This window comes from Athene noctua, chromosome 2 (assembly GCF_965140245.1).
Source record: "Athene noctua chromosome 2, bAthNoc1.hap1.1, whole genome shotgun sequence".
Classification (NCBI taxonomy): Eukaryota; Metazoa; Chordata; class Aves; order Strigiformes; family Strigidae; genus Athene; species Athene noctua.
The window spans coordinates 24,220,318-24,243,397 of NC_134038.1; the positions used below are offsets into that span (position 1 = coordinate 24,220,318).

The 23,080-nt window shown below is 38.2% G+C and overlaps 1 protein-coding gene across 1 annotated transcript in view; it reads left to right on the forward strand.

The window, feature by feature from the left end:
* The window catches only part of RGS22 (regulator of G protein signaling 22), a 62,836-nt gene that overhangs the window by 7,873 nt on the left and 31,883 nt on the right, over positions 1–23,080 (forward strand). The window contains exons 4-14 of the mRNA XM_074901133.1: positions 3,720–3,941; positions 7,982–8,067; positions 9,906–10,071; positions 10,426–10,597; positions 13,495–14,176; positions 14,732–14,893; positions 15,832–16,012; positions 17,629–17,768; positions 18,301–18,406; positions 20,816–20,941; positions 22,486–22,587. Coding sequence (XP_074757234.1) covers positions 3,720–3,941; positions 7,982–8,067; positions 9,906–10,071; positions 10,426–10,597; positions 13,495–14,176; positions 14,732–14,893; positions 15,832–16,012; positions 17,629–17,768; positions 18,301–18,406; positions 20,816–20,941; positions 22,486–22,587 — 2,145 coding nt within the window. The remainder of the gene's footprint in view (positions 1–3,719; positions 3,942–7,981; positions 8,068–9,905; positions 10,072–10,425; positions 10,598–13,494; positions 14,177–14,731; positions 14,894–15,831; positions 16,013–17,628; positions 17,769–18,300; positions 18,407–20,815; positions 20,942–22,485; positions 22,588–23,080) is intronic.

Below are 23,080 nucleotides of genomic sequence, written 5' to 3' on the forward strand. Positions count from 1 at the left end.
ACCTGATTTATTTTTTCTTAACATCTTGAGGTATAATTTGGCTCTGGAGTTTTCCCTCTCTATCTTCAAAGGATCAAAAATTGGCCCAAACTAGAGAGAGAATCATATATTTAATCTATGGTTAGTGTATTTTACTTCTCTGTAAAAAGTGAAAGCACTTGCCAAATGTGGGGTAAGAAAGACATTTCTTAGTATATTAGATTGGCACGGATAATTTTTCCCCCTTCCTTTACAGTGTAGGATATCATCTACTCCATAACATAGGCATCTTCACTGAAGTGTTTCCTCATTATTGCAATGACCTAAAATATTGGTGGTGCCATAAACCTCTCTCGTTATTGTCCTATGAAGCACTGTAAGATTTTACAGCACCTGGCTTCTGTGGGAAAGGTTTTAAGTTTGCTACAGGGTATTGAATGTTTTTGGGTTTTTTTTGTTTGTTTGGTTGGGTTTTTTTGTTTTGTGGCTTATAATGTGTGGGAATGGTTAGACTGTGTTTTGCTCCAAAGTTCTTCACATACTGAAAGGGAGATGGATTGATTGATCCTCTCCCCTGTACTGTAACTGGGAAAATATTTCCTACAAGAAATCAGGTTTTTTTTGTGTGTGTGTGTTCACATCTGACTTTTGTTATAATATTATCACTTTTATTTTTGTGGTGGGGGTGAGTTAAGAAGGTCAGGACTTTACCTCTTTTATTATGGTTATGAAAGCTTTCTATTTATCATTCTAGTTTTCTTAAGTAAGCAAGTGAAATATGCTTCTCCAAAAAGGTTTTAACTATTCTAAAATGCTTTTATATGATAGTTGGATGAGATGCTCTATCTGGTAGAATATGGGATTTGTATAGAATCATAGATTACCCAGGCTGGAAGGGGCTTTGGGGAGGTCTGTAGTCCAGCTTCCTGCTCAAAGCAGGGTCAGTGCTTTAGTATTGAGACCAGGTCGATTGGCACTTTCTCCAGCTGGTCTTGAAAACCTCCAGTGAGTGATTTCATAGTCTCTCTGGATAGTCTGTTCCAGTGCTAATCATCCCACAGTCACCTTTTTCTTATATCCAGTTGAGACCTCTATTATTTCAGTGTATGATCACGATGTCTTGTCCTACCACCACAAATCTTCTTGAAATGCCTGACTACCTTCTCAGTAACCTCCTTGCAAGTACTGTAAGATTGCTGATAGGGCCTCCCAGAACTGTCTCTTCTTTGGGCTAAAGCCCTCTTCCTTCAGTGTCTCCTCACAGGGCAAGTGCTCCAGCCTATGACCATCTCAGTGTTCTTCTGCTGCACTTAGTCAAATACATGAACATTCTTCTTGTACTGGGAACCCAAAACTGGATGCAGTATTCCAGATATGGTCTTACTACTGTCAAGTAAGAGGATCTACTGGCTACTTTCTGACTGATACCAGGCGTGTATGCATGTCTCTTGATGTTCCTGGGGATACGTAACCACATCTTGGTCCAAAATCCAAATGTCTGGACTAGAATCACCTTTTTCAGTCAAGTATGTAGTGTATGAAGTCTCAGTTTTCTTATCCTATCAGTGTATGTTCTTTTGTTCCATTAGTATATTTATTTGTCTTATAAATGATTTATAGTCAGAATCCCAAAATAGCAATACACTTTACATTTTAAAAATTGTCACTACCATCTGTTTCACTACATAAAGTTGCTGTGTTTTCTGTTCAGTTAATTAGAATATGTACTGAAAAAACTAGCTCTAGAATAAGTTACCAAAGGGTTAAGTAAAAGTAGATGTATGTGATAAACTAATGTTGTCTTTGCTTAGTTTTCAAGGTGAAAAACATTGAACTGATCATGTCTAGTCACATAGCCCTATATTACGGAATTTGCATTTTGTTTGCTTTTTTCCACAAGCAAGAGCATTTCAAATTCTGAGAGAATGAAGCACCTTGTTTCTTAGTGTACTTTCTTTTGTTTCTTTTTAAAAAAACATGAAAAAAGAAATAAGGAAGAACACATTTGGAGGTTTTTAAGGTTGCACAGTTAGTCACTTAAAAGCTGATAGCAGCCCAAATTAAGTTTGAAAATAAATGAAATGTACACATAGCAAACTGGGAGAAAGTCTGAATGAAGTGTAGAGAAATCTGCTACACATAAAAGGCCATTTAAAATGCTGTTCAGTACATTTGGAGGAAAAAACCACTAAAACCTGCAGAGTACCCTGGAGAAAATTAAAGCCAAAAGAGGCACAATGTGTCAGAGAACAAAAACCAAACCATGATTTCAACTAAAGTTAGGTAACTAAACAGACTAATGCAACTCACTGCATGGTTCTGAGCAGTGACTGATGTCACAGATGCTAATCATACACTTAAAGCTCTCACATGCTAAGTGCTTTGCCAGGCTGAGCCTCCACAGTGAGACATTATAGGATAATGAGGGAACATTGTAATCACATGTTACAACCACATGGTTTGATCCTGGGCATTGCTCTACAAGATGTTGATCAACAAGGGGTCTTCAAAGTAGCTGGCACTGACACGGTTACTTTGGACTTATATAGGTGTGAAGAAGAATAAAACTGATCAGTAATATATTTCTATATTATATGTAACAGGCATTCAGCATATGTAGCCTGTGTTTGAATTGTGTCTATGTGTGTATATATGTGATATATGAAAAAGTTCAAGGAAATGAAAAATACAGTGCTTGAGAAAATAAAATAATCTTATTAAGTGCAGAGGAATGACAACTGTACAAACACCAGGTGAGATCCTGTCTGGAACAAATCTGAAAAGAATTTTGGTGCTGGTTCTTGATATGGCCAAGATTTTCTTCAGTTCTTAAATACAGCATGCCTTCTTGTCTTCCAGCTCACTGTGAAGATGTTTATATGCTTGGGTTGTATATAATCTCATATTCATAACTGTCTTGGGTATCTCCCAATTACATGTGTAAAATCCATCCATATTTTCCCTCTTCATGTCAAGTAAAAGAATTTGAAAGATAGTCTTTTAGGGAAATGCCTAGTAGCAGAGCTCAAAAGACGAAAGTGACTGTTTTAATGTGTCTGCATATATTTTTTTTGGAGTTCATGAAAAGTTACAATTACATAGATGAAATTAAAATTTGGTCTACCTCATGTATTGCACAGTATCTGACTGAGCTAGGGACGTATAATAAAAGTTACTACAGGCCATAGGTTTTGGTTGGTGTTTGACCTACAAGTAACAATATGGTGAAAAGCCTCTCCTACATATGGAAATTTTCAGATTCTTCATCCTCAAATGCATGTCACATTTAAAAGGTCAGCTTCACTGCTAATCTTTTCAAGCCTTGATTGTGTAATGAATGAGAGAACAACACTGGAGATCTGATTCAGTAGGTAAGTAGTCCCCTTCAGAACAGTTACTAAAGTCACTGTGAGTTATATATCCTAGACATCTGTGTACTGGATCTATTATTCACATGTGAAAAAAGAACAGTCTGTGATCTAGAATGAGTTAAATTCTTGACAATTAAGCATAGCTGAGACAAAAAGTAGAAATGGTTTGGAAAGCTATGCAGTGAAGAGACTAAAGAACAAGAATACAGAAATAATATGATTCCAGGTCCTGAACATAAACTGCATCAGGCAAGAGAATGAAGCCTCATAATACCAACTTGCATTCCGTAGGATGCTTCAGTACTTTAAAAACTAACTTTCTTAAATGAAAGGTTTCCCTTATTACAATGTTACAAACTTCTTTTGTAGACTTTTGCCCAGCCAGTTAAGTTTAACTCCGACTTTGGGGTTTTTGAAGTAGTTAATGATGCCTCACAATGCCTGGAAGGCCGGCTGAAAAAAATTCTACATGATCAGAAACCTCCAAACCCCATTTATGATGTTTTAAGGAAAGCAAAGAATGACGGGCAGCTCTCCAAAATGTGCAGCGCTTCTCCAACGTTCAATATTGATCCAAATTACAACACTATGGTAAGCATCTTATAGCCCCTGAGTTTATATTTAGATCTTACTGTAGAGATACTGGCAGTAGTTATTGTTGTGTTTGGCTTAGTAGCTTGGGAAAAATGTTAATTTATGTTAGGAAAACATAATGATGGGCCAAATTATGCCCTGAAATGCACATGTGTCTAGCAGACAAGTGAATGGAATTACAGATGTACATCCTGTAGCACAGAATTTTGAAGATTCTGTAGGGCAGGATTCAGTTGTGTGGTCTGAATACTTTTTAATATTAAAAGAAAAAATATTATGACAACAGTTACTTTACTAGTGATCCCTGGAATGTGCAAATTGACTGAAACTAATGCATCTCAGTCTTTCCTTATTAATTAATTTCCTTGTGTGGCTATGAGCTCATCTGTGGTCTGGCAACACATAAGTCTCTCTTCCATTAATTCCCAAAGGGTTTACATGGTTAGCATCAATTGAAATGGCCAGAGAAAATAATATTTGGCAACAAGAAAGCTAAACTAATGGAAAGATAGGTTGAACTTTAGAAAAAAAATTATTCTTTCAGTCTTGCTCAGACACTATAGTTTTTGGTACTCTTACCTATATACTTTCAGGGCTTTCTTCAGCACCAGATTAGGCAGGTTAAAATCAGGAGTTGAAGCACCGTATGCACCTGATACATACAAATACAAGACAGTATAATTAGTTGTGGGAGAAATTACCTTTCAACAACAACTTTGGAGGAGAAAAGATATTTCACTGGGATACTTGGTTTATTCCTTTCTTGCTTACTCTGCATTGGTGTGACTGATGTGACTCCAGTTCATTTCATTCAAGGCCAGTCTAAGGTCTTGCTACATTTTTAGAGGCGGCTGCTCTAAATTATGTCATAGCTGGAAAGCTGAGAGAAAAGCAGGGAGTTGTAACAGACTGTTGCTTTGCCTGATATAAGCTTAATGATTTTCAGAAAAGAAAACAGTGTTGAGAGAGGTCAAAAGGCAATGATGTTTAACAAAATCATAGTAAAGTGTGTTTGCAATTATCTGCATCTAAACCGGACAAATGCTACAACAGGACAAGGCTCACAGACATCCCCACCATGTTAAATAATTATTTTCACAAATACTTTGCTTGAGAACACAAAAGCAGAAGAGCTATTTCTTTCTTGCTCTCAGGATTCAACTGAGGAAATGTTGTGTGCTTGTGCAAGTGTGGCTAGCATTGCTCTCTGGGATAACCTCACATCATTGCAACTGTGGATGTCCTTTCTTGATAAACTCAGAGCCATTTCACTATTACATCTTTCATGTGGTTCGGAGCAACAGGACTCCTGTATTATTTAAGAACACATTTCTTTCTCTGGGCCATTTTCCATAGATGGGAAGCATTATGGCCTTCTGAGGAGCAGTATGCCTCAGTTCACTTTTTTCTCCCTTTTTTGGGTAAAGGGTGATGCTTCTTCTCATTTTTGACACCTTTACTGGACAGGTAACAGATGCCTCATCCAGTTCAACTTGGCAACTCAAGGCTGAGCTGGAACAAAATGGCCTGCAAAAGAGCATAGAATCATAGAATGGCTTGGGTTGGAAGGAACCTTAAGTATTTTCTAAGTTCAAACCCCCCTGCCATGGGCAGGGACACCTTCCACGAGACCAAGTTGCTCAAAGCCCCATCCAACCTGGCCATGAACACTGCCAGGGAGGGGGCAGCCACAGCTTCTCTGGGCAACCTCTTCCAGTGTCTCACCATCCTCACAGTGAAGAATTTCTTCCTTATATATAATTAAAATCTACCCTCTTTCACTTTAAAGCCATTACCTCTTGTCCTATAACTACATGCCCTTGTTAAAAAATTGCCAAAAAATGCTACTGCAACTGCACAAGTGAAAGAAGTCAGCTTTATTCATTGTACTATACTATGAATCAGAGGAAATCATCTCAGGCCAACTGCACCATGTAGTTCAGTTCAAATCAAATAGGATTTGATCCTTCAGGCATCGGGGCATGCTGCCTACTTTACTTTGACTGCTTTCTTCACACTGACTGAAGAGATTGACAGTTGCTTTGAATGTTACACTGCTACAAAAAGTCACCTTGCGTGGCCATCACTGGCACATTACTAATAAAAATGAGTTATGATTGAAGAATCCTAGTAGGCCTTTCAGGCTACAGCTTGAATTTAAATACATCTTGCCTAAGAAATACACCCAGTGGTATTTTTCTCGGTATTTTACTTCCCTCTTAGATTGTTACAAATTTAAGCAAAATTTCTCTCCATCTGTGTGTGCACACTTACAAATTATTGATATGGAAGTAAGTATCTTCTTATCAATAGTCAAAATCAACTGAAATATATTAAGAAAAAATCCTGTGGAGTTGGGTAGAATTGATCACAACTATGGAAAGAAGCTGGCTGGCATCCCACATACATTACTTCAGAGAAACTCCAGTTCAGCAAAGCACTTAAGTATGTGTTTAACTTTAATCAAGGGAAGTTAAACACATGCTTAAACTTAAACACGTGCTAAAAGGTTTGCTGGATTGGGTCCCAGCAAAGCCTAAGGCTCACTGGGTAAGGAAGCTAACCAAGGTAACAAAAGTCATCAGATTAAATGTAGCATCTTTCTCTGGGGAAGGTGAAAGAGCAGAGATTCTTTCCTTCTGATAGTATATATAATTTTGTGTACCAGCCATGTACAGATGTGAACATGTTATGAATCACTCAGATAAAAAACTGGGCTGTGAGTCAGTAAATTCATAAATATTAAATGCCAAAACAAAGAGACGATCTTCTGTATTTCAAAAAAGGTTGTCAGTTACCAAAAAGAGGCATATGCTGTGTAGTTGGGAGTAATTAGTCTTCATCTCCACAAATTACATTGTATGTGCGTCTGCCAACATAAGCTTTCCATATTTTGAAATATTTTCTTCTCTCTAAATGAAACCACCCACTTTCTGAGTAATTCAGATTTTTTTAATCCCCTACAGATATATATGAGGCAGAAATAACCCTCGTCTCTAATGGAATATTAGCTCATGGAAAGAAAATTTAAAATGTAATCTACATAAACTGATTATCTGATATAACAAGTAGCATCAATCCTTGCCCAAACTTCACCTGTTTTATGGACAAGGGGAGCTACTGCATTCTTCCAAATCATTGGTCTCACCTTCACTAAAAGGAAAAGTGTGCCTCAGATAAATAAAACAGGTCATCCTCTACGAGTGGAAAAAGCATGCTTTTAAAAAAAAACCTAAAAATTGTGCTGTGTGTCATTTCTAAGGGAAACAGCTATGGATCACTGTTGCCCATAGTCAGATATTGCTCTCTGTGAGAGACCCTAGACAGAGATTTTTAGTTAGCTGGCAATGTGTAGCTCACTGCTCAACACCTCCCCTTCACCCCCCAAATCAGTCTTTGGAGGCATCTCCCTTTCTGCTTGGATGAGGCACTGAGGTTTAGACCCTCTGAGCAAAAATCTGTTATGGGCCCGATTCACAATGGACTTAGGTTTCCACTGTAAGAGTTGCAATGTTCCAACATAAAAGCGGGAAAGGTGGTAACTGATTGGCTTTTTATTTGTTTCATTTTGTTTTAAATATCCACAGTGCTCTTATTCTGGGAGTATAATTTAATTTAAAGGTTCCTTATTCTTCAAATTCTTGAGGAAAAATATAATAGTAATTATTTATAAAATGTGATAAATCAGAAAAATTAGCAGTTTCCTGTTGCAGAAGATTTATAAACCTCTAATTTACATTTGGAACTGTACATTTGGAATGATTGATACACACATTATTTCTGAAGAAAAAACACCCATGATTTGTTAAAAAGGTTGTACTCTTATAAGACTGATTTAGCTGTTATTAGGAAAGTAATTTAACTCAATTGTCCCAGCATGATTAAGGCTAAACCAGATAACAAAGGTGATGTTCACTGCATATTTGTCTTCCTGAGACAATGTTTCTGTAGAAGGGGAATGGAGAGAATCAGTTACATGGCAAACCAAACAAGAAAGTAAAGAATATTGCAAATCTTTGGCATTTCTTTTTTAATAGTGTCTTGATCGAGAACAAGCAATTCAGTGGATTAAGAAAGAAAGACTTCCAGCATTTCTAGAAAGTGACTGTTACTTTGAATACAGGTATTGCAATCTTTTATGCTTTCTCTCAGATTTAAATTTGTACATTTTCCACTTCTGTTTATTTCATCTTCACAGTACTCTGAATGTGTTTTCTACCAGCTCCAGTCCTGCTTGTTTAATTTCAGCATTTTAATGACCTGGATAAAGTAAAATCAGTTACTTTTTTCACTCATCATTCTGTAATTTTCCTTGACCATGAATTACATGCTATATTACACTATTATAGAGACAGTAAGAACAGGGTTTACTGATTTCTGAATCTCTGTTCCACAGAGATATGATGGTAGCAATGCGTTTTTCTCTAATCAATATGTAAGCCATACAAGTGGAAGTTATGAACCCATGAAATCTATTTGGAGAAAACAGCCAGTCCTTTTTATTTCAATTATTAGTTTTGTGTCTTTGGGCCTACTGTCAGACCTCTTTTTGCAAGGTTCTCTGTAGGATGCCATGGCACAGTTGGATGATTTACTGTTACACACTTGCTATAGTTTTCCGGATGTCCTTTCAGCAGACATTCAGGAGGTTTAGTGTGTTTTTTTCAGAATCTGCCTCTACAGCCCTTAAGGTTGTGTCTAGGTGCTGATAATTGTAGTGTGTTTCAGGGATCCTAAGAGAAGAGACAACCTGGCAGTACAGTTCACTGAACTCATGTTGGCTGATTGTAATGACGGACTGGAGTTAGTGGAGTATAGACTTCCACATTAAAAATTTCAAAATATTTTAAACTTTCAATATCCTGAAGACTGCACTTAAATTCAAGGGGAAATCTATGCAAAGAACAGCCAAGCCATTAAAGAGTGCTCCATTTTACCTTTAATAACAGCCTGCTTTATGTATAACTGGGCCTCATGAAACACTAACTTTGACCTTCTGCTATAGCAAAGTATTTCTTTGATCAATCAGAGTTACAAAAGCGACATAAAACTAACTTCAAGCATGTACCTAATTTCCATTTAAATCGGTGGTTTAAGTTGCTTTCCTGAATCAGGATCAAGATAAGCTGAGAAGGGAAACTTGTGTTTAAAGATGAAGATACCCAAACCCTAGAATGAAATCCTTTTTGCCCTTCAATAGTGGGGACAAATGAATCTGGGTGTTCACTCATGGACATAGGCTCAGGCATAGGCATTGTCTTCCTTTCACATGAACCATGGCTGGTTTTGTACTGCTTTCTACACTGCTTTTTTTGCACTGCTTTTGCCCCAGTTCTTGAGCTCAGACAATCTTTATTATTGCCATTTGCTTCTAAGATTGACTTTCTTGAACATTGTGAGGTTCACGCTAACACAAGGTAGTACTGGAGTGCTGTTCAGTATTATGAAGTCCTCATACAGCATCCAGCTGAACATGATAGCACCAGTTGTCTTGTTATCTGAAAGTTCAATTAGTATGATCACTGCTGTGGTATTGCTGCTGAAAGATTGCTTGTACCAGGAACAGAAAGTTTCTGGTGGTGATACAGGGCTTCTGCAATCTGGGAGAATAGTTCCATTTTAGTGATCAAAATATCCAAAGGTTTCTTGGTAGAGCTTGGATCTGCATAGACACATGCAAGAACATCATGACAGAAATCAGTTTTATACGTTTTACCAGTAAAGGTTGATAATGCAAAGCAGGCCATCATCTGTAAAGCTGGTGGACTATGAAATGGCAGTACTGGTATTTACATATGTGGCAGCAGGCAAAGGGTGAAATAATAAAGGTAGTTCATGAAGTTCTCTGCAGTAATTTATTTTTAGATTGATCATGTTGTTTATTGCCTGTTTTGGGGAAAAATTGTTTCTCTGATTAAAAGCTAAAATCAGTTCTTTTCTTGTCTCAACATTTAATTTCAGGCTAGCTAAGTTGATCTCACAGCTAGAATGGAGCAAGACTGGCATTAATTTCATTATAGATAGTGAATACTATCCCTGGATAAGGAAGCAAGACCCAATTTCTTCCCCTTCTGAGGAGGATGACACTTTGTTGACTATGAAGAAACTCCACGTATCGCTTGGCCAGGTAAAATAAACATGTTTAGTGGGTGCAATGTCAAGATATATTGAAAGCATGTGATTAAAATATTGTAAGCAAGGTCACCTACCTAATTGGACAACTGATTCTCTGAATATCCCTTATTTTTAAAGTTCTTTGTACTATAGAAGGCAGCTGATGGGTTGTAATACAGCTTAAACAGAAGCTGTGCTACAACTATGCTCAGCTACTGCCATACAGCTCTCTTCACTGGGAACTATCGTTACAGAAATCTACACAATCAGACTGAACAAAATGACTACAGACAGTAAGCCCTCTGCTCTCAGAACCACTGCAATAAATAGAGAAATTTTACTTATTCTACAATATTTCTTTTCCTAGGCTACAGTTTCTCAGACAAAGGATTGGTTTATGTTAGCAAAACAAAGTGAATCTATGAAAACTACAGATTCATTTATGCATCCTGTAGCTTCTAGTCAAATTCAAGATATTCAGTGTTTGCCTGGGCAGGATGAAAAAGATGATTCATTAAGTGAAAAAGATACCCTTCTGGGTAAGTAACAGGTGCTCAGCCATAATGTTTATAACACAACCCTGACTAGGTGAAAAGAAAAGACATTCAAAGGAATTGTTGCTAAACCCACTTATTGCCTTCTGAGTATCACACGGTATCTTAGGCTTCAGATGGGTGTTTGTTTCTCTCCATAGCCACAACATTAAGGGAAAATTTGATATAGTAGCCAAGTAATTTTGTGATAGCAGAGGCTTCTTTTCTTGCATATTTCTATCTCATAGATATCCATAATTTTTGCTACAGGTTGTTTTTTTTTTCCCCATTTGATATGTTTTGAAAGACTTTCTTGTCTGGATTTGTTGGGTGTTTGATAATGTATGATTTGTGTTGCAGCCATCTTCTTAGAGTGTGTTAGGCACTTAAAGGCCTTTTGGCTGCCGGTTTTTATGAATCTTAGCGAATGTAATAATTTGTGACACTCCCGTTCATCTGTCAAATTTAACTGAAATTGTTCAGCAGGTTTCAAAGGTACTGGGAGAGATCATACAGATGCACATATGGACACAATTGATTGCATAGCCTTACTTCTGCTCTGTAAGCAGTAGCAAGAACAGAGAAGTCTCAGCTCATATGTTAGGAGTTCTCTCTCCCCAATTCTCAGAGGAAAAAGCAACCATTCCACGTTGATACTTGTACTGCTGGGACCTTGGAGTCCAATAGCTGAATTGAAAACGGGAAGGCATGGTTACTCCAGATGTCTGTCTTCTTCCCCAGACCCATAAGAATCACCCCAGGAAATATATTTCTGATGCATGGATTATTAATGAAGTTATTTAAGTTGCACTTGTTTGCTGCTCATGACTCTACCCCTAACTTCTGCAGTGCTTTGAGCAGAGAAGTCAGAATTGCACTGTTCTTGCAGAGCATCGTCACATTAGTGCAGCTCTGTATTGTAGTGGGCTGGGTGTAGGCCTATGGAAAGCCTCTCTGTCCTCTTTGGCTGCAGTCAACAACATTTTGCCTCAATGAATATTTTATATCTTCCCACCGAAAACTTTATAACACAGACCTTCATTTTGCATGTGTTATTTGTTCTTCTTTATGCATATTTAATGGGAAATCCAGCATTTTTTCAGTCAGAAAACCTTTTTAGGCACAGTATTCACCTGGTGTAGGGATCAGGCACTAGAAGCAATAAAGGACATCAGCTGAGTTTCTCAGAGATGGCCTGCAATTAGGAAGAGTTCATTAGCTGAAAGTATTGGCTTTCACTGTTTCAGTTGGATCAGGGTTATTAATTAATGGCTTGAGCAATACTGTGAGCCAATTGGCTTTTGATTAGTCAAGAGCCGTGTGTCTCTCCCCCTAATTGCCTTTGGTCCTGTGAAATCATTCTTTGTATTTCAGTTTCATGGAACTGTGTTGAGAAACTATAATTTTTGTAAAGTGAAAACATTTGAAATAGTTTATAAATAAAAAAAGATATTTTAAATCACACTGATTTTTATATTAATGTCAACATACTGTGCCATATGTACCTACACACAAAATTATGTAAGTGCAGAGCAAGAAACCTCTATGCCATGTTCCTAATCCAAATGTCTGTCTGTGACAGTGGCCAGCACTGATTAGACACGGCTTATTTTTAGAGGAAGATGGAAGGAATGTCTAACTGCCATTGCTATTTATTGATTAGGTCACCATAGAGGGTTTTACAGGCTGAGATTACAAATGTGAACCTAGTGGATCTGAGAGATTTAGCCTTTTTCTATCACAGCCTGATGTACTGCATGTGCTCAGAGGTTGTAGCAGTCTCCTCACTGACAATATTTTGCCTTAGTGATACTATAGAGTATGAAAGTGTTCATCTTAGCTTTAGGGAAATACAGAGGATTCAGTTTATTCTATAATTTAAATACTTGATTGATATTAAGATATTGAAGAGCCACAACTGAATTACAACTTGTTTTTTTCTTACTTTCACTTAGATTCTGCTGCTATTCACAAGATCTGTAGTTATTCTGCTCAGTTTTACAGGACTGACTTGTACAGTGACAGCAGCATTAAACCAGCTATGCAATATGTATAGTCAAGGTCATCTTTGCTATCATGATCCAGAAATACTCGATTTACTAAAACTCTAGCAGAAGTAGAAAATATATTTCAGCAATTTAAAGCAGTAAGCTTTTTTCTTAGCAGACCAGGATGGTAGAGCATCCTTAGTAGCATGGGGATGAGGAGGAGTTGAGTCAAATGAATTAAGTAGAGAAGTGTAGACCAAAAATACAGGGCTGGCCACTGTTCTGATCTTGTTAGTTATGAAACATCTCTAAATGAAAAGGAGCCATTTCTGAGTGGCAGACTGGAATGCGGGATTGTTAAATGTTTTCAGAGCCCTTAACATAATAATTTTTGTTGTCCTTCTATGTATGTCAAAATTTCACTCAACTGACAGAGGCTTGTTCGATGTTGTAGTCTTTTGCAATAATCAACATAAGAGACAAAGAATTATCCCTTACTGGCTTCCTCAAGCCTAAACAAAACCCAGTCCTGCCCCATGCTATGACTTGGATCAAACTATGACCAAATGGTCAGGAAGAAACCAGGCTTTGCAACGCAACAAGGTGGTTTAACAAGTGCTGAGGAGCTGGGATGCTCAGCTGAGTAAACAAGACAGTCAGCTCCAGAGGGAGTTGTTCTGAACTCTGCTGCTCTGCTGGAATTCAACAATTCTGAGTCATGTGACTGGGTCTCTAGCCAGATAGCTACAGCAGAAGCACCTTTGCTATTCCCTGCTCTGCAGCATGACATGGTCTGGTTGTTTTGAAGCAGTACAATATAAATATGTTCCATTTTTTTAACTTGGAAATGTTGATATGCAAGACAACAGTCCTGAATCAAAAGGGTGTTCAAAGATCTTTTCTGATTTAATGCAGAAGCAGATTGCCTGTCTAAGGAACGTGACCAATGGAGATTCCTTTCCCCCTCAAGGACAGCATCAGCAAAAGCTGACATTATTAGGGAGAGATCCATAGAGGCTGAGGAGGATTCTTCTATAACCACTGCTGAACTTCCCTCCCATGCTCAGTTAAGAGTTTATATAGACCCGAAATGGGACAGTGCAGCAAAAGAAGAAAATAGACAGGAAAGCACAACTTTTCAGACACCGGAAGAATTCATACCAGTTTATACTCAATTAGTAATGAAGGAACCCATTTCAGAACTGACCCACCATCCAGGTGCTGACATTGAGAGTGACGTGGATTTCCACAAACAGCCTGAAGTGTTTACAGATGAGTTAGCAAATGACAAAGTTGCCTGTGGTATTGCTGAATCACTCTTTTCCCAAAGTTCTTCTCCATTTACTGTCTTGGACTCCAGGCAAGATGTAAAAGAACGAGATACTGAAGAACTAAGCTTAAGATCAAGTTCTGAAAGTGATGGGGCAGACAGTAGGGCTGCCTCGTGTATTAGTCACAGGACTTATGACACTGGCAGCAGACACAAGTTTGAAAGATTCAAGAAGTTCATTAAAGGGACAGTTGGGGAGAGATACTGGTGGCTCTGGATGGATATTGAAAGACTAAAGGCCCTTAAGGACACTACAAGGCAGCAAAGGTACTTCTCATTATTTAACAGTTATATCCATTGTTTTAATAGTTGAAACCCAGCTAGGTCAATGCAGGTTTTGAGATTGCAGAAGAAATTGTAATGTTTGAATAGAACAGACAGAGTTAAAGTAATCATGAGTGTCCTGACAAGGTAAGTCAGGAATGACTCTGCTGAAGCTGATAAAACTCTTTTTGCAGTTTGCAAAGTTTACATGAAGACAGGACAGCCATAGTATTGCAGTTTTGTTAGAAGGAGATTTGGAAAATAGATGGCAACAGAAAGAAAAAAAATAATAAAAGAACTTAAATTCACAAGTAGGGCATTCAATATGACGAACTGCTCTAACAAAAGGCTCTGTTGGATTCAGATTGTCTATTCTAAGGCACTGTACATTTTATGTTACACACAACCTGTCTCTAATTTGCAGAAAAATTGTTTTGGCTTCTGCCACTTGCAATTAAAACCATGTTGTATGACAATAGTTTAACCAGTAGGATGAACTGTACTTGATTCTGTATAGCATCTGATACATGCTTATGTGACTATTTTTGTTGACTCAAGGCAACTCAGTAAGATGAAAAAACTGTATCTGCTGAGCAGTGGAGACTATTTCCTCAGTTCAGAAGTGTTACTCAGACTTGATCTACTGCATGGAGATCAGTGGAATATAAGGCATTTAAGATGGATTCAGGCTGAAGTAGTGAAACCTCTACTTCTTTACTGGTATGAAAAAATGAACACAAACTAAGTTTCTATTGTTTAACAGCTTTCCCTTTCCTTTGATAAGCCTATTAGGTTTATTTCATCTCACTTATCCCATTGCAATTATGGGAAGCAACGTCATCTTAAATACTAGCAGATGTTGCCTCTGAATTTTTAGTTGAGCCTAAACTACAATGCAATCTGCTGAGAAGCCAGGTAGATATGCATTACTGAGCCCTTTTTATTTTACTGCCAGAGCATCTGAGCTACTTTGTGTATAGCTGCCTTGGATAGCATCCAACTAAACTTCAGGCTGCAGGGTAGAGAAACCCCTCTAGGCATAGAAAGTTAATTCTGCCCTAACCTATTGCCCATATTGCCCTTCTCAAGTTTCTGAGGATGCTCTTTGTATACATCTATGTGGAATTTGACCCTGAGACTTTACTGTTCAATGTCTGTCCTACAAAATGCCTATTACATATTGACAGCTTAAGCAAGGATGCAAATGCCAGCCTGTTTCCAAAATATAAGCTAAATTTTTGAAGGTTTTCTCTCCTCCCCAAGGGGGATCAACAAATTGCAGGCATAAACAAATACCTGTAATTGTGAACTTTGCTGCGGAGCCTCACGAGGCTTGTGGACTATAGCTTGTGAACTAAAATCCTTTCTTATTTTTTGCTGTAGGATGGATGGGGCATATTCTACTGCAGAATCATACAAAGGCAACTATGTAATGGTGCAGAATTTGCAACCCAAGTTTATTTATGCGTAGTTTGGTTTCAGATTTGGAAAAGTGCAATGTCTAAACATATCTTTAACACTAACTGATTTTGAATTCTAGGTTCGTATAGCACCATATCTTGATACAGTAAACAGCATCATGAGGAAAAAAAAAAAATCCAAATAGCCCAGTATTTAATGTTTGGGGAAAGTTCTACTTATCAGTTTTTATTTCCTAGGGGTCCCAGATTTTGTGTCACTCATTCAACAGCAATGGAAACTGCCAGTGCAAAACTGAAGCTCTGGCACACATGCCAAGAGAGACCAAGGGTGGACATTGATCCTTTTCCACAAATAGTATCATTGCTACCATTGACACCAAAGTCTTGCATGCCCAGGGTACCATCTTCTCCTCCTCAGGTAGGTAGTATCACAACATTGAAAAACAAAGACTTGTCCCATCAAAAATAACGATAAAATTCCTTGAATTCAATGGAACAAGAATATGGTACTTGGTTGTTAGGAAGTGAAGATTTATCAAGGGGGTCTGTTGCAGATGGTTATGTATAAAAATGCAACAAAGTTTTACTATACTTTATGCAACAGGTTGTTATAAAATTGAGTCAGATTATCTTCTCAGTTACATCCTGGCGATTACGTAAATCTTTTGGACAGATGTTTTAGCTTGAAATTCTCAGAACTGCTGAGAATTCTTCTCTTCAACCAGTCTTAACTTAATCCAGAATAATTCTTACAACTTCACTGCAGTTACCCCGAATCTATCCCTCATGTTTGTAAGGGGCAGAGTTCTTTCCATTTTCTGTCATCACAGTCCTTCAATCAGCTACATGTGCTTTTTGCTTTCTGCAGAGGGCTATGAGACACAAAACACAGACTTTTTTTCACAGTGTGTATCTTGCATGTGGCCACTTCAGTTTTGACCTTCTTCTTCCTTGAAAGCCTGAATTTGAGAGGTAACTGCAATAAAAGCTGCAGGTTTTCAGCAACACAGTATTAAGCCTCAGGACAGAAGGTACTTGGAAGAATGTGAATTGAGACTGTGATTCCAGTATCAAGAACTGGATGGGCTATGCCACAGATCTGTTCGCACACACCTGTTACTTTGAGTTGGATAGTTTTAGACTACAATTATATATTTTTTTAAAGCTAATTCATGGAGATAATGGAGGAAAAACAGTGGGACAGATTTCCTGTTCAGAAGAAGCTGGGTTCAGGAGCCAGATTCCTGCTGATCACAGCAGGAATGGAAGCCAGAAGCAGATGCTTCTTACAGAGACCAGTTCTGGCTTCACAAGGTGTGCTAATGACACAGGACTAGCTATAGCTCAGGCAGGCATGCAGGATCCTAACTCTGCGGGTTTCCCAGCCCCTGTTGAGTTCAGCACTTGAAGAAAATTATGACCTGGCACCTGTGAACTTCACAGAATCAGCTGATGGACTGTTTCTTGTTGTTTTTAATTTTTAATCTTTTTCTCCTGTGAGAAATCTGGACTTTTGGCTCTTCCACTGTGCTTGCAAGACTTCAGAAAGAGCAGCAACTCTTGGTGAATTTCTGAGAGCACTGTGAATGCAATTGGCATCTCCAAAAAGTTATAGCATGATTTTGTTCAAAATAAGTCAGTGATGGTGTGGCAGAATGCCTCCTTTGTCTCCTAAACTGAGTGACTGTATCTGTTTTACAGTGAGCTACTTAAGGTAATCTTATTAAAGATTCACAAAACATGTTCACATGCTCTTCAGCTGACATCCTCTGTAATTCTGTAAAAGGTGTATGTAACATATATCTACCTGTTAAAAATGTAATTTTAAAGCTATAGTGGTTATTAAGGTGTGCTGGAAAATCTTGCAAGACATTCAGAGAAACTTTTTGCAATTTTTTTACATATTGTGATTGACAAGGAGAAATGGTCCTGAAAACCCTTGAATGTTTTTGAGTAGTTAATGCGAACATGTTAAGAAAACACAAAGGTGGAAGAATAATCAGAATTGCCTTATTTTTCTGTTATGTCTTTTAGAAAAGTAGAACAAGCTCACCAACAACTTTATTAAAACTAGCTATGCCAGATTTATCTTTGAAGAGATCATCAAGATTATCACTTGCCCTGCCATCAAGTCAGAGCTCCCAAAGGGATGACATTTCTAGTAGCAGAAAGTGGTAAGTACAGAAGTCCATTGTATACCTTTCTGCACACCAATATACTTTGAATATTTATGAAAGACTTTTAGATTGTACTGTTTTCATGTATACTTTTCTTTAATCAAATAATCTGCTTAGTGAAGCACAGTTATGATACAGATTGTGTGAATGGAGAGTTCCTCTGTGGCTGATTAATCATTTCTTATTTGTTTGTGCCACAACACAAAAGGGTTTATTTCTACAAATACAATTGTTTTACCTTCTCTTTTGTAATAGTTAATATTCTCTACATAGTTTCATATTCTTTTAACCTGTTTCAAGCACTTGACCTCAAAGGTATGCTGTGTCCGTGGTTTCTACAGGGCCACATGAAAAAGTATTCCTCTACATTTTTTATATTTATTATAAATTTGAACTCCATGTACTTTTTCCTCTACTATTCACTATGTCATTCTACCTCTCTCATGCCCCTTCTTAGTTGTTTATTTTATAAGCAGTCCTAGTTTATTCTTAAATATATATTGAAAATTTTGTTTGTTTGTGGATCCAGGCCAAAATCAGTGAGCAGAGACATGATTCGTTGCGTAGCTTTGGATGACACTGAAGACTCAAAATGCTGGAGTCGTAGAAAGTACACCTATGCTGAGCTGCTCCTGGTAAGTACTACTTTAAAATATTAGTTGCCTTGAATCATGGGTTAAAGCATTTTATTTTGTAGCATTAAAGGGGAAATAGTCAAAGATGGGGAGAAATTGGTTTGATTACATGAATGTCAATGCCTTATGCAGAGGTATAATTAGAATGTCAGCATTTTGTGTGTGGTATCTGTCACCTATTTGATAGGAAATCATGGCATATACAGAGGTTTATTTTCACTAGAAAGTGGTGACCATGTGTTCAGCAGGCTATTATGGAAAACTCACTGCATAAATGCTTCAGTGGAATCATTGCCTAGGAAAGTATAGCAGACTTACAGTGAAAATTGAATCTGCCCTAGAAAGTAATTAAAATAGTAAAATTCTTAAGAGGAAAATGCTTCACCTGTACAATTCCTCTTTACTGGTTGTGTACGTCATTATTTTCTTTGTTGAGTTATTGTCTGATAAGCAGTCCAGCAAAACTCAGGAGGGACAGGCTGCACAGAAGAGCCTTTTCTCAATAACTGTTAAAATGTTGACAAATTGAACATGTGAGATGTCAAGCTATGGCAATTTAAAATATACCTAAAACCTTTCACATCTGTGGAATGGTCTCTAAACAGCCTGCTGTTTCAGGGAGGTATTGATACCCATGGCCTCTCAACTAAAAAATAACCGTATTGTGAAATCTGGGCATGGAGTTTGCTGATCACTTGAGCACATGATTGTTTATTTTTCACATCAAAATCATAGAATGACAGAATGATTTGGGTTGGAAGGAACCTTAAAGATTATCTAGTTCCACCCCCCTGACATGGTCAAGGACACCTTCCACTAGCCCAGGTTGCTCAAAACCCCGTCCAGCCTGGCCTTGAACACTGCCAGGGAGGGGGCAGCCACAGCTGCTCTGGGCAACCTGTGCCAGTGCCTCACAGGAAAGAATTTCTTCCTTATATCTAATCTAAATCTACCCTCTTTCAGTTTGAAATGGTGACTCCTCATCCTATCACTACACTCCCTAATAGAGTCCCTGCCCATCTTTCCTGTAGTCCCCTTTAAGTACTGGAAGGCCAATCTAAGGTCCTTCTGGAGCTTCTCTTTTTGAGGCTGAACAACCCCAGCTTTCTCAGCCTGTCCTCACAGGGGAGGTGCTCTAGTCCTCTGATCATCTTCATGGCCTCCTCTGGACTATCTCCAACAGGTCCATGTTCTCCTTACTCTGGATGCAGTACTCCAGGTGTCATGAGAGCAGAGCAGAATGGGAGAATCCCCTCCCTTGACTTTCTGGGCACTTTTCTTTTGATGCAGCCTAGGCTGTTTGGCTTTCTGGGCTGCAAGGTCACATTGCTCTCCCATATTCAGTTTTCCATCCACTAATACTCCCAGGTCCCTTCTCCTCAGGGCTGCTCTCAATCCACTCCTTGCCCAGCCTGTATTTGTGCTTGGGATTGCCCTGACCCGTGTGCAGGACCTTGCACTTGGCCTTGTTAAACTTCATGAGGTTCGTACAGGCCCATCTCTCAAGATTGTCAAGGTCCCTCTGGATGGCCAGGACTACAGTCAGGACTCCACAATTTGCCATTACAAATATGATGCAAAGGGGAATGTGGGGATTCATAGTTTAACTTCATACTGGGAAGGGGGATCTTCCTACTCTGCTTCAGAAGTCTGGTTTCCTCCTAGCCTTCTCCATCTCTGTTACTGTTTGGAAAGAAGCTGGTTGTCAGCCACCATATTCATCTGCTCCCAATTCCACTACCAGAGATGGCAAGTCAGCCAAAGTTTCCCTCTTGTGATCATCAGAAGCTAATTTATTATTTCATAACATCCTTTGGCTTCTCTGTGAGCATTTTTAAAATGGATGTATTCTTCCTCAAATGCTCCAGGATCTAGTCACTGTAAAGAGCATGGAATTTTTGTCCCCTAAATTGATCATGATTTTGTTGCTGGTGTCAGTGGTGTAATCCTGGGAGGCATATCTTTTGTTCCATGATAATTAATTGTCTTGACCAAATAACCTTCTGCTAACTTCTCTTAATTCAAAACACAGTAGCCTGAGCTGAGACGACTTTTAACAGCTAAGTGATATAGTTTAATATCACTGTAATTCCCTGGATTCAGAGCTAAGGAGTTAATGACAGAATTAAGGCCAGGTTTGTTTTTCTGTTTCAAGCGCTGAGGAACCACATAAGGGATGCTATGGTCATGATGCTACTCTGCATGTATTCAGTCATCAGACTTACTCCATTGGATGTGAATATTTAGTGGGAAAACGCTATCGAGAATGATGATCAATTGCATATGTAGTAGAAAATGGAGTCTAATTTCTTGGGGTGAAGATACTAATTGAGTACACCGCGTGGCCCTGACATGAAAATAATGAAAGCCTCTTATTCCTTGCTGTATGACTATATTTTATTTGTCCAGGGGAAAAGTGCTGCTGGCAGTGTTGTGTTTGGGGGATCAAGAATGGAAAGCATGCTGCAGTCTCTTTATGTGGAGAACAGAGCAGGCTACTACTTCACACAGTTCTGTGAGAAGTCAGGGAATAAGGTATGAGCATTTTCCTACCCTGTGATAATTTAGTCCACAGTTGACTGAATGCCAAGTTATAGAGGGCAGCCAGACTAAAAAAAAAAAAAGGAGAAAGTAAGATTGATGACTGGATGAATTATTACTTGTGAGACTCCAATCCCTCAACGACAATAAACTGTTCATGTGTATATTCAAACTAATGACAAGTCTTAACCAAGCTGTCAGATCCTAACTGTTTCAAACCGATTGGAAATCTGATTGTACCATCAGGGATAAAAAAAGACTAATCATTCTTAAAAACTAGCCTTTAACTTGGCAGAAAAAATGAGGTCTTAACCCACAAAAACATTTTTTAAAAAGATGGAAAATCCACTATGCTATTACTCATGATAATCTGCCTATTTCTTACTTGTTGGGTTAGTGATGTCCAAAATCTCCAATGTTTTAAAAACGTTCTTCTGCTTCCACGAAGCTTCTTGGATTTCTGAGAAACATAACACTATTTCTTCTCTGCAGTCAGCAGATCCATCATTCATTACTGGGTGTAAATTGAGGATTGGTTGGAACAAGTTATGAATCTGAGTCAGTGTTTAGTGGCTTTGCAGAAAAATTTAGTCTTTAGGGGAGACTTGAATGCAATCAAGATGGACATCTGTTTCACCGCTGGCACAACCCAGAATCCAGCAGCAGTAGTTAGAAATGCCTTTGGCTACCAGAAGGCAAGAGCCAATGTTTCCAAAGTTGAATACCTTCAACTAAAAATGTTAAATGCTTAGAGATAGCAATCTAAACAAAAGTAACATTTTTTCATCGGTGATAGGCACCCACCCTCATGTCCTCTAGCCTTTGCAGGTGCCAGACTGCTTTGAAAATTATTTCCTTAAGGTTTTGTCTACAGCTGTGGAGCCTATTTCCCTCATATGCCAGGTCTGGCAGGCTGCTGTCTGTGGAGCAAAGTTCCCTGGCCCTATCTTTTTGGAACACTTTATTGTCCAGTGTTGAGGGTTTCAAGGTATTTTTAAGATCCAAACCCCATAAGCACATGATTAAAACAGAGGACCTGGGGAAAGATCTAGAATTCTTCTGAAAGATCTTTTGATGTTTGAATTTATGAAATGAGGCCAAGACTCTGCCTCAGAAGTGCATGTAATAAAAATGTAATGATAGTCTCAGTAACATATGTCAAGTACACAACATTTAATTGTTTTAGTTATTGCTGCAAAGTACTATTTCACCATGGCACAAATTCTGCATGTCCATTATCAGCATTTCTTCTTTGGTGCTGGCTTTATGCCACTGAAATGTGGTTACTCTTCAAATGTTAACTACAATGTTAATGGCAAATTATGCAGAAAAGATACAATAAAAGATATAGTATCACAGCAATGATGCCATTAAACATGTCCTTCTGCCAGTATACAAAAGAAGATTAAATCCATCATAAATTGAGCTTGATTTATGATGACCCCAAGGAGCTACATAATTACTTGCATTGGAAAGACAACCTTTTATAAAGCTGTGATATTTGGGTAGTAGTAACTTAAAATATTTTTCATCCCTAGTTGTGGAAGAACAGTGCGTACTTTTGGTTTGACCTACAGGCTTATCATCAGCTTTTCTACCAAGGAACTCTTCATCCTTTTAAAATATGCAAGCAAGCTCAAGTAAGTTGTAAATAATGTGTTTTCCCTTCACAAATACTTTGTTCATTCCCTTCACAAGTCCATTTGTTCAGTGTAAAGACTGAAAAGAAGATAGAAAGTAGAAAAGTTTCCAAATCTTGACAACACACACCAAAGTAAATCTGGGTTGTGGACAATAAAAGAAGGCCTTTGGATCGTTTCCATGGAATTTCTTGATTTAAATGTTAAACATGCGTAGTTTGATTTCTAGGCTCTGCTGCCTGTTCCCAGTTTTATCTGTTATACTCAGTTTACCTAATCTCCCCTTTGCTACTCTGTGTCATATTTGGAAACTGTCTGCTTAGTGTTAACCTCAGAGATAATATTTTTTCTAAATCATTTAATTCTGCTGTACCTTTCCTTCCATCTCCTGTGTGGTTTAGAATTGCAGGTCTCACAGTCCAGACCTCAGATAATGACCTTAGTCATGAAAATGGATTTTTCATTTGTCAGTCCTGTTTTTCTTTTCCTGTTT